Below are 12,513 nucleotides of genomic sequence, written 5' to 3' on the forward strand. Positions count from 1 at the left end.
AGTTGCCCGCGCGATGCGCAGCTTTCGCACAGTCAAACGAACCGTCGGACTGTAATCAACACCGATGTTTATGCATTTTGGTGGCAGAATGAACAACCCGGGCAAAAAAGAGAAATAGAAGTGGCCATATCGGGGCTGGCTTTGTGAGATGTAGGAGGGAAAAGCCAGCGGGGTTCCAGGAGTCGTGTCCGTGATGCAATGCGGGTAACGCGGGTGCCGCGTCTTGCAGCTTTATCCTCGCTGGGAGGCACTTAGGTACATTTGTCTTAATTTCTGCATTGTCTGCAGTGTCAGGGGGTGGGAGGAGGTGGAAACTGTGTGTATATTTCCTATTGCTTATTCCCCCATACTCTCCAATGCACACGCAATGTCATTGGGGAAGTGCGTGGCTGGGAAAGGGTGGGCGGGGGTATATAGAGTTAGAGTAGAGAGGTAAGAGAGGGGGTGGCATTTCTGTCAACCTCCAAGGCTCCATGCCCTTACAAACTGTCGTATTTTCCCTTACAAAATACAAAAAAATCTTACACCATATATTTTTTTTTCAAACGTGTTCATTTATGTAGTTTAACGCGTTATATTGTACATGTGTTTTGTAGTATAATTCTGTACATATTCTTAATAATGAAAAAATAAAATATATTAAAAGAAAAATCAGGAACAATTGTTATCAGTCTAACTAAATATCCATTAATAACACTTTAAATTTAAATTTCTAAATAAAGATATTTTTTGGAAATTACCGTATTTTCCGCACTATAAGGCGCACCGTGTTATAAGGCGCACCTTCAATGAATGATATATTTTTCAACTTTTTCCATACATTAGACGCACCCCATTATAAGGTGCTATAAGTGCATGCTGGTTTAAGATAAGGTAATTGTGCAATTTTGTAATTGTAATCCTGTGCAGTCCTTCGAGACATTTTTGTGATTAAGGGCGTCATAAATAAATGTGACTTAACTTGACTTGGCTACAGTAGAGGATGTAGTTACGTCATGCAACCATTAGATGGTGCTGCGCTAAAGGGAATGTCAACAAAACAGTCAGATAGGTCAGTCAAACTTTATTACTAGATAACAAACAAGCTTTCCACAACTCCATTCTTTCTCCCAAAATGAATAAACAGCCGTTTTATTATTTTCTCTGAGGTAAAGCATTTTTGTGACACATCTTTAACATCTTTGAACAACAGCAAGGCATAACATTTTACTTTTCCTCCATTTAGTCAACACGCAAAAAAACGCCTGATACTGTTATGGTAAATTAAACGTTAGTGCAATCGCAATATAGTGACACTCGTAATGTGCAAAAACAACAAGTGCAAAACAATAACAATAAAGCAATAACATAATAACTGTAAAATGTAAAACGTAAACACACACCAAGTAGGACCACCTCTGAATTCTTTAATGTTAAGTTTCCGTGCCAGCGCTGTTGCCTTCATTCGAATAGTTATTGTACTGACACTTCTACTTGCTGCTCTTTGTTCAACAACCCATTGTTCAAGTGTGTCCTCTAACTGTGGACATCTCGCTTTATTGCCACTGAAACTTTGTTTAGTCTTCCTTACTTGGCCATCGATTCATTAATGTTAAACTGTCTCTATTCCCGTGTTCTACTGTGTGATTGATCGCCGTGAGTTTAAACTCTGCGTTGTAAGCGTGTCTCTTAATAGGAGCCATTTCAGGGTCTTTATACAAACGCACAAGTAAAAGAGAATCGTTGTTTAATATTTCCCAGTATGCACAGCGCACTTCTTCTACGCGAAAAATGGAGTCGGTGGCTGCTTACCGTAAGTTGCGAGACCTTGTAGTTCAATATTGATCCATATATAAGGCGCAACGGATTATAAGGCGCATAGTCAGCTTTTTTTAAAAAAAATCAGATTTTATGTGCGCCTTATAGTGCGGAAAATACGGTAGTTGGCATTTCTATTTTGTAAATCAAACCACTTTATCAACCATTGATGCTTGTATTTTAAATTTCAAACAGATTATTTAACAGGGACAGAAAATACAACACTTTGCAGCCTTGTGACTGTGACTGTGAAGTGATCGGCAACTGTTGGAAGTATGTTGTGCTCTGCGATGAAATGGCAAAACATCACTTCTGCAGCTGTTGAGGAGTCTTCAGGTGTAGTGCCTAAAGCCGACTCCTCTGCAACCCCCCCCCTCCTCTTTGCGTGAACGTGCATTCGGCTGCGCCTCTGACATTGGGCACTAGAGGGACAGACGCATGCGCACAGTAGCATCAAACGCTCGCTTCGTTTACAACGAAAAAACGATACAGAGATAGCGGCTACCGCGGCGAACTCGTTTGATTTGATTGATTTGCCGTTTCGTGATAGTCGGTGTATACCGGATGGTACCCATAATTGACAAATTTGCGTTTTTCCGTACAGACTTTCTTGTACGTCGTACACGTCCTAAAAAGCATAATAAATGTACTTTGTATGGCAAAAGCATACAGGTTGACAGGTATGCAAATACCGTACTGCAACTTAACACAAAAACCTCTATAATACATGCTAAACCTTAAAACATATTTATTGCATATTGAAGGAACCATAATGGACTGAAGAATATACCTGACTGTAGAATAGCACTTCTGATACTGCTTAAACCCCCAGTGAACGTATTGTTGGTCGTGTTGCACACCCCAAGGGGTAAAAGGTAAAATGCCCAAGCCCACCCGAATATCGTCCGGGTCTAAAATGTCAATCATTATGTTCGGGTCAGGATGGGATTCTCTCGCACTGCCCGTCATTGTTGTCCTTTGTTTTTCTGCCTCGCTCTCTTTCAGTGCAACACTAGATTCTTAAGGACATGCTGCTGCTGTGGTTTATGGCCCAATTTACTACCCTTCAAAATGACACTATGCCTTAAAACTTTACCATTAACATCTACAGACACAGAAATATAAGATGTGCTTATAAAGGTTTCTTTAACTTAGATTTCGTTACAAGAAAAGAGGCTTTAATTTGTTATCATAAATCTCCTCTCCTCTGCCCGAGTCCTTACAAATAAAATGTGAAATTTTGTGTTTTATTCGGACTCGGTCCTGCAATTCAGGGTAATTGGTAGGGCTCGGGCTGGGTCAGACTTTAACACCCTTGCGCTTTGGTCATGTTGGGCTGGATTTTTTACAGCCCGATCTTATGTCTGACCGCATATCGTTTAAAGAAATAACGGCCCAAATGTGCAGGGGAGTTGATGTCTAAACTGAGCCAAACACAAGTGTCTAAAACGAGGCTGCATGCCGCATCGTTCATTGTCTTCTCCAGGCTGGCTGCATGCTTTTTGATGGCAGCTAACGCACCTTAACCTGATAATCGATTTGCTGACTTCCAGCTGTGGCCCCAAGATATACAACCTAATGGATGCTGACTGATAACAGATGGAGTAAATACATCAAACCTTGCCCTTACCCAAGGTCATAAGTTAAGTATTGGCAATGGATGGGACTAAATCATCTCCAATCACATTTGTCATGCATCAGCACTTCAGCATAGAACTTTATCTAACCTTTTCTGTGCTGCTAGGTGAACTAGACATTGATCAATCAATCTTTTTTCCCCAAGTGATCACATACTACTGGTGGGTGCAAAACAATGATTTCTCGATATTGGTGGGGGCACATCACCTCCGTCCATGCCAAATCGATACCTTTGCCTATCCTCTTAATTGAAGATGATATATATGATGCGCTGCCTATCCCATGCTAAGAACATTATCGGGGACCCCTCTCACCCCCATCATGGACTGTTCACTCTGCTAGCCTCTGGGAAGAGGTACTGCAGTGTGCGGTGCAGGACCACCAGGTTCCGCAGTAGTCTAGTCCCCCTGGCCATTAGACTGTTAAATGGTCAATCTAACATATAGTTAACCTAAATCTAAACGGCAGCTAATCTGACTTTTTGCACTACTGGCAGTTCTTTATAGATTGCCACTCCTTGCACATTTGCTCTCTGCACTATTGTACTTACAGCGTTATTGTTACAGTGTTACTGTTTACCTGACTTGTTAACCTGACTGCCCTATTTTGCACATCTGGTTAGCTACTCCTCTTGCACTATCGGCATTATGGTAAAATACTATACGTAGCCATAATACAATACAACTTTTACTTATATCTGTACATTCGAGGAAACTGTGCGGGTCAGATGTATCGACATTTCGTTCTGTATACACGTGTACTAGAATGACAATAAAGTAGATCTGAATCTGAATCTGAATCTGAATATTGTTTAAAGGCCCATTCCTAGATAATTCTATTATGAAGTCTAACGTAATAAGCACTTCACTACAGACCCAGCACGCAAAGGTTCAACTTTACAAACTGTTAGTGACCTGAAATGTTCATTCCTGAATCACAGTCTTGTCTCAAAACAATGTGTCAAAGACTGTATTTTGTACACGGACTGTAAGTATGCAAATTCCAACAATTTGACAAAAGCCCGCCCAATTTGACAAAAGCCCGCCCATGTACATTACATCTTAAAACTGTGGTTTGCTTATATGGAGGGCGAACTCTTCTGACCACTGACAAAGTAGTTTGACACAAGGTAAATAGCCTCGAGTATTGATGATTTCATGTCACTTGTGCAAAAGGAGTCTTTCACAATCATTCTCAAATCATTAACCTTTCAGTCGAGCCAGGACGCCATCCCACGGGCACCATGTTGTGTGAGTGGCAACAATATACACGTTATCAATGAAAAGTAGTTTTACTTCTAGGAGGTTTTGAGTGAAAGGAGCGCAGTCTGTAATCAGGATAGATAGCGCAACACCCCCGCCGTATAACAAGTCTGGAAATCAAGAGGGGAGAACACAAAGGGAAACGCTTCCTCCCTGAATGAGACCTTGCTGTGGACGTGGGATATTTTCCACTTGGCTTATTTTCCTAATGGAACAAATGTGGACTTATCGAGCGTGGCAAAGCAGGGCATGGCTTTGAGCAGTGAGTAGTGGGAGTTGCTTTTCGTGGGCTGAACAAGACTTGAGGCATCACTTTGACTCAGCTTGAGTCTATGTTCTGTGTTCACTTAGGACTGCTGCTGCTATCTATGCTAGCTTCTGAAGTGCTGCATGCCCGAACCAAGCCCATTGACTTTGTGTGCAGCAGATCGGCAAGGAGAGCGATGAACATTGTAGCAGAGATGGAGAGCGCAATGGTGAGACTCGGAGTTGAAATTTTCTTATATTTACATGAGTCTTTAAGATATATTTGAAATACCCGTAGATCACATTATATTCAACAAATAATTTAAATGTACCTTAAATGTATTTAAGACGATGTTGTTGGTTGTCATACTTTTGCTAAATGTACAACTTCTTTAATGTACAGAAGTCCCTTGCTGTATCCCGGTTTACTCATTGAGGTTTCACTCCTTGGTGATTTTCATTGTGTATTGTGTTCTGATTGGCTAAACAGTCGCCCCGCCCCTTTTCTACTTTTGTTTGGCTGTCTATGGTGTTGCAGTATGAGTTGTACACGTAAGTAAAACAGCTTGATGAACTTACACTATTTATGCACTTCTTTTTTTTTTCAATTTCAAGTTTTTCAAACCAATCGTGTCAACAAAATACCCTAGACCCACAAAAACACTGGTGTCCAGGTCAAAAAGGCAGATAAACATGCTTTCTATCGCAAACAAAGTTGGACTTCCTGACCCACTAAACTTGTATCACATATATGCACTACAACTCCAAGATAAGGTGTACAACTTATTTACTAATCGACTCACTGGTTATTACTTGTACCTCCTGGCAGAACAACTGCACCAGTTCCACCATTCTTCCCATGCCAGTTCAGCTGCCTTGCACCGAGCTCCATGTAGCATCTTGGGAAGGAAAATCAGTATGTTAGAGCACTAATGAGTCCAATGATAATTTAATGATTTCGCTTACAATCAATAATGTCCTCCTACAACCACATTTTTCTCGTGTGGCGTGTTTCCTTCCAAAGCACCATGAGAGGAGACAGGACATCAGCACATCGTTGAGACATCTTATCGAAGGTGTTAGGTTGGCAAAGCCCTTCGGCCAGGAAGAATGCTCTTCGGTGCTTCTGCAGAGATTGGAGCACAACATCAACAGCTACCTTCTCATCCTCACACATCTTCAATTGAGTGTAAGAGGCTGTCAAGGTGACCCAATACAGTAGAAAAAATAGTAAGCACTCATTCTGTGATTCTGTGAAAATATGTTATCAATTCCAACTACAGTATGTTTTTTTAAAAATTTTGACGGATAAAAACACCATGTGACACATTTGATATTTTTCCTGGATTTTCCAGAGTTACACAATAATTGAAACAATTTTCACACAAACAGAAAGTAAAATAAGTGTCATGGGGTCTATGTTCCCTGCAAATAATTCAGAGGCTTTATCATTTTCATTGTGTGTGGAAATATCCGGCTTTCTCGTAAATCTGAGGTTTCCGAAATCGCTTGTGCTTTGACAATGATGTTGAGAACATTTGGTGACCTCAAAGGCTTCCTTCCTCAGGACAAGGAGCAGATAGGAGAGCATACTTTCCCTATGAAAACCCGTGATAATCTGTTATGCATGTTCTCTCGCCTGCGTTTCACAGAGTAAAATGTCGATTGATATCTGTATTCAATGTTAAGGTTGACTTTCTCATTTTATAAATGTGAATTCTACTTTTTTGAATGAAGAGGTTTTACAATTTTATATGATTCGAAGATATGTCTTTGTTTTTTTTAATGTCACCAGTTTGTCTTAATTTGAGCATGTCCTGCCCTTTCGATTAAAATCAACAAATGGGTTGTCGATGAATTATTATTTTGAGCAATTATCCGGTGGCTTTGGGCTGGTTAAGAATGATTATTTTTCTTTCTTGCCCAGTCAGTAAGACTCTGCTGAATACAGTGTGTGTTTGCATCCTTTTCAAAACCAGCAAAAAGTCTCTACCCACTTCATTCTGATTTTTGTACTCTAACAGGACCAGCAGGAGCCAGTGGAAAGCAGAGAATTGTCTTGTGTTCCTCGAAGCACCCCGAGTCTGGGCACAGTTTTGCTGAGCTACAGACGGCTTATAACGGGAAAACTGGAGAGGTTGATGATGAGCTTGGAAAGCAGATGCGCTCCACAGTTACAAGAGGAGTATCTTCAATAACTGCTTTTCATCACAAAGGGGATCATGAGCCCCAAATGACAGCGTACATTGGAGCTTTGTCCAGAATTGAAAGACTGTGAGAATATTGCTAATCACAAAGCTGTGATGCTGCTCCTCTTTGGACCCCCAACTAAATAAGTCAAATTGATTGCAAAATCAATTCCTGCTACACTCCATTATTTTTTAAAGAAGTTATTTTTTACGGAGCTACTTTACAGAGCCGATCGTATATGGCTGAATAAAATCCATTTTCAGGGGACCTTGGGGAAGTAAGCCACTGGTGGCCTCTCCTTATTGGCGGATGTAAATATGTTTTTAATCATGACAGATGATGGAATCACAGGGCTGATCTTGCAAGCAAGTTACTCGGAAACTATATTACACTGAATGTATGTGGGACACTGACAATTGGACAAATCATATGAATACAGAATTAAACAGTAACTGACTAATTCCCCATGTTATATCCACCACAACCATCACAAAGCTTAGACACAAATTGTTTTCCAGGTTGTTTTTGCCTCGTTGCTGATTACGCGACTGATATTTGGCATGCACGAGCCAAATTAACCTTTTGCACATTACACACAGGGTATCTGCAAACCTACTTAAGACAGAACAAGGCACCTTTTTCCTAGTATACGATATTTCTTTTGCACTTTCGATTCATGTTTACATGAGTAGGCTGTTTTTATTTGATTGTATATTGTGGATTAAAAATTACAATCCTCTAATGTTTATAATCGATGGCATTAAACATTTACAATCAATGAGCCATTTTTTCCTGGCATTTCATATACATACCCATTCAGTTTAATCTATTTTTTATTGAACCTTATTTAAGGCTATTGATAAAATTAGCTGTATTTTCTTCAGGCTGAATCCCCTTAATGATTAACCACTTACCATATGCATTCACACGCTCTGAGTCTTGTGTAATGAGCCACCTTCATAAAATTAAAAATCTGTATCAAATATTGTTGCACTTTTTCTCAGCTCAAACTAAGAACTGTAAGTGACAAACATTGTTGAATATGTACGGCTAATTCAAATCATTTATTGACGGATTATGAAAACAATACCAACAACATTTACAATGCATTTATTTATTTAATGTCCTTAAAAGTCCGATCCTTTATCAGACACACCAAAGCGTTTTTTCCTATGTTGTGCTTTTTTTCATTTACTGTATTTATATCTTATAAACTCGTGTTATGACATCTAACCAAAATTAATTAGTGACAGATCGTGAAATAGGACTCCATCAAAATATATTAGAAGAAGACTATAAAAACTAAGATGTATTGAGCACACTGACTTTAATAATTTAGAACTGGATGATCAACTAGACCCTGACAACAAGTTCCTATCATCTATCGCAGAAAACTGCAAGTATCATACTGAAAATGACTTTAATAGTACTGTAAATCTGTAGGGAAATTCTCAAGGATCCGGCTCAACAGTAGAAGTATGCATGCGATTATAGAATGCTTACAGCAGAGAACCTATATAGTGTTATTGCAGTATCTGAAATCTGGTTCAGTGGATCCAAATTTGCTGTTGGCACCATTCAAATTAAATCCCGCTCAGAGAGCTTAATGTTTTTTTTTTTGGTTTATCATAATAGGAAAATGGTAAAACATTTAAAATATTAAAAAAAAAAAATAAATAAATATATATATATATATATATATATATATATATATATATATATATATATATATATATATATATATATATATATATATATCCAAATAGATGTTATTTCATTTTTTTTCTAAAAATGTGATTTTTTTTTCCCCCATGTCGTAGTTTGCTCTCTTTTTGTGATTCACATTCTACACCAAAGTCACATCTGTGAGTTCCCTTGTTGTCACAATTGTCCTGGCTTCCGTTTTCAGTAGCTTTGTTTTTGTGGGGACCAGAATGGTCAAACTTCCACATTCTTCTTTCATAAACAGTTCAGATCAGATCACTGCCAACTATACTGCCCTCCAACTCCACCCATCGGAGAGCAACCTATGGTGTATGTCCCTGCAAGATTTTTAGATTAAGTGTGAAACTAAATGGATATATTTTGTTATGACTCCCTTCAGCTAGTTACGCTGTCGAATACACTACTGGAGTCATGATGAGTTTTGCCATGTTTTTTGCAGTAATGTTCAATGGTTTCACCCGAATCGTGGCCGCATCTAGCTTGTGAGTTATGGCATATCACTAATCTACCCCAAAATAGAGGTCCTATGTTTTCTCACCATTTCAAAACATTTTTTAACATTTTTGCATTGTCACTTACAACCAGAAAAGGGTTGGTTAGACTGAAAACAGCACCAATTGGTCAAAAGGTTGGGAAACCGTTTTAGAATATCAGCTTTGAAAATCATGGTCTGCCTAAGTGAAAATGGAGTGTAAAGAAATACAAAACTAAGAACTCACCCCACACACACAATCACACAAAAACAATTCAATACATTTATTGATGATGCAAGAATTTAACGTGCTGAATGTGACTCTTCTAATCGTTTGATTTAAAAACCTCTGTTTATTTTTCCCGGCCTTCATTACCTTTTGGAATTGCATCTTTTTTCACAATAACCGCTTTTACTTACCTTGGGACATTAATTACATATCTGACCTTTTCTGTATGTTATGTTCATATACATATTTTTTTGCTTTCAAGAAATATAACAAAGCGTTATTTCTTTGGCATGATAACCATGGTGATTGCTTATCACTAAGCTCCACTTTTTTATTATTCTCCCCGTGGTCGATTTCTTAGCAGCCGTTATAGCTGCAAGCTGTTATTTTATGTAGCTCCAGTTTTGATTATAAGGACTTTAGGTTGCCAGGTTACTTTAAAAAAAAAACAAGGTATTACATTCCCAGAGGAACCTTGACTAAAGTTTTTAAAGTTTTATCATCTGTCACATACAACCTACCATACTCAGTCTGTTGGCAGCTTAGTCTTGTGGATGGTTAGTATCATGAATAGTCAAACAGTAATGCCAAAGTAGCACGGTGGCGCAGTGGTTAGCGCGTGTACAGCACAGTTCTGAGGTCATGAGATCGAACCTCCTGTGTGGAGTTTGCATGTTCTCCCCGTGCTTGCTTGGGTTTCCTCCGGGCACTCCAGTTTCCTCCCACATTCCAAAAACATGCATGTTAGGTTAATTGGCTGGTCCAAATTGTCCCTAGGTGTGAATGAGCGAGCTAAGTGTCTGTCTCTGTGTGCCCTGCGACTGGTGTCCCCTGCCCACTGCCCGAAGACAGCTGAGATGGGCTCCAGCACCCCCGCGACACTACTGAGGATAAGCGGTGCAGATAATGGATGGATGGATAATGCCAAAGTCAAAAGACCTGTTTTGAGTTAGAAATGCAAAATTAGGATGAAATTCAATTCCACCCCTTGGAAAGAGCTAAAACTGTTGAAGTGAATGTGAGTGACAAGTCTTTCTTCTTTTTGAAGTCACTAACACGAAAGAAAGATCACTTTAAATGATCCTTCGCTTTGAAAAAAAATCGAAACCAAAGCATGTAAAACATGTCCTTATAAGATCGCTCGCTCATTTTTATGCAAAGAAGTGAGAAAACGGGTAGCCAAGGATGACAGATTAGCAGATGAGATTGGATCAAAAATTAGGAAACTTAACAAATGAGAAAATGAAAATAAATGCTTTCACTTAAATCTGGGTTTTTAGATGCTGTTCTTTTGCTTCGAACTCATATATGACATGTATATTTTTAGATTGGAGATCATCTGGACCTCTAAAGAGCTATGCGTTGCAGCATTGCTGCTAATGACCAAAAGGTAGGAGTATTTGCCATTCGCCTGACAAGTTAGATGTAAAATCATATGAAGTAGTTGTCATGTTGTTAAATGTTATTCATATAGCTGGGTTTTTAGGCAGGCTCCTTATTACTTAACTTATGACAAGAATTTACAGCACCAGATGGCATTAAAACCGTAACTGTGTTGGTGCCGTCAACATGAAGTTTGTTTTTAAATTCCCCAGAAACTACTGTATTACAGCTGTGGCTTCCAGCCCTTGTTTTTCCGAAACTCCAGACAATCCAAGAAGAACATTTAAACAATGGTCTGGTTTTATCAACTAATAAAGTACAGAGCACACTCAAAAGGGATTTCCAAACCAATTTACAATTTGGGAACAGGGTTTTTGTGTAATAAATATCCATCCATCCATCCATTATCTGTACCGCTTATCCTCAGTAGGGTCGCGGGGGGTGCTGGAGCCCATCCCAGCAATCATCGGGCAGTGGGCAGGGGACACCCTGAACTGGTTGCCAGCCAATCGCAGGGCACACAGAGACAGACAACCATTCACTCGCTCACTCACACCTAGAGACAATTTGGACCGGCCAATTAACCTGACATGCATGTTTTCGGAACGTGGGAGGAAACCAGAGTGCCCGGAGGAAACCCACGCAAGCACAGGGAGAACATGCAAACTCCACACAGGAGGTTTGATCTCACGACTGCAGAACTGTGCTGCACACGCGCTAACCACTGCCCGTAATAAGTATCCATATTTAAAAAAATTAATGAATAGATTGCACCAAATAGATTTTTTTCTTCATCTTTGTAAACAATAATTCATGTGTTTGTTACCTCCCGTCTCGATTACCATAATCTGCCCCTCTCCGGTCTCCCGAAGTCCAAAATCAAGAGTCTTCAGCTGGTACAAAATGCTGCAGCGAGGCTTTTAACTAAGACAATAAAGTTTGATCATATTACCCCTAATTTAGCTAGCCTGCATTGGCTCCCTATTAGCTTAAGATGTGATTTTAAGGTTCTGTTGGTAGTATACAAAATCATGCATGGACTTGCTCCCTCATATCTTTCAGGTTTAATTTTCCCATATATTCTGGTCCGAAGCCTTCGCTCTGAAAATGCTGGTCTACTAGTGATCCCAAGAGCCAAGAAGAGAACCGCAGGTTTGAGAGCGTTCTCCATTCGTTCCTCGGTGCTGTGGAATGCTCTTCCCCCTGAGATTCGATCTGCAACCTCAGTGGAACTGTTTAAATTTAGGCTTTAAACATACTATTCTCTGGCTTATGAATGACCTATATTTCATGTTTATCATATCTGTGTATTATTTGTTATTGCAACATCCATTGGAGCCTGGTCATCCTGGAAGTGGGATTACCTTCTTAAGGTTTCTTCATTTTCCTCATGTTGAGGTTTCTGAGTTTTTCCTTGCCCTCATGTAGGTTTTAGATCGGGAGATGGTGTAATAATAGACTGTTGTTTGCAATAATCTGTGGTCTGTACAGCCCTTTGAGACTCCTTGTGGTTAAGGGCTATACAAATAGACTTGACTTGACTTAGCTGTGTGACATAAAATCCACTGACA

The 12,513-nt window shown here is 39.5% G+C and overlaps 1 protein-coding gene across 2 annotated transcripts; it reads left to right on the forward strand.

Moving 5' to 3' along the window:
- Positions 1-140: 140 nt before the first annotated feature.
- thpo (thrombopoietin) lies at positions 141-7,914 on the forward strand. Of its 2 annotated transcripts, none has more exons than XM_088337050.1 (5): positions 141-255; positions 5,049-5,173; positions 5,773-5,859; positions 5,968-6,132; positions 6,968-7,914. In XM_088337050.1, the coding sequence occupies exons 2-5, from the start codon at positions 5,066-5,068 to the stop codon at positions 7,139-7,141; spliced, it is 534 nt and encodes a 177-aa protein (XP_088193176.1). In that variant the 5' UTR covers positions 141-255; positions 5,049-5,065; the 3' UTR covers positions 7,142-7,914. The 2 variants fall into 2 exon arrangements, with proteins under 2 accessions (XP_088193176.1, XP_088193175.1); XM_088337049.1 differs by lacking the exon at positions 141-255 and adding an exon at positions 4,663-4,959.
- The last annotated feature ends 4,599 nt before the right edge of the window (positions 7,915-12,513 follow it).

This window comes from Urocampus carinirostris, chromosome 1, assembly GCF_059441175.1.
Source record: "Urocampus carinirostris isolate Australia breed hairy pipefish chromosome 1, RoL_Ucar_1.0, whole genome shotgun sequence".
Taxonomy (NCBI): Eukaryota; Metazoa; Chordata; class Actinopteri; order Syngnathiformes; family Syngnathidae; genus Urocampus; species Urocampus carinirostris.

What these genes read in the sequence shown, in the direction of transcription:
- thpo (XM_088337049.1), top strand. An exon ending in CATCTTGGGAAGGAAAATCA is followed by an intron (nt 5,860 to 5,967) that starts GTATGTTAGAGC and finishes TTCCTTCCAAAG; the next exon opens with CACCATGAGAGGAGACAGGA. An exon ending in TCACACATCTTCAATTGAGT is followed by an intron (nt 6,133 to 6,967) that starts GTAAGAGGCTGT and finishes GTACTCTAACAG; the next exon opens with GACCAGCAGGAGCCAGTGGA.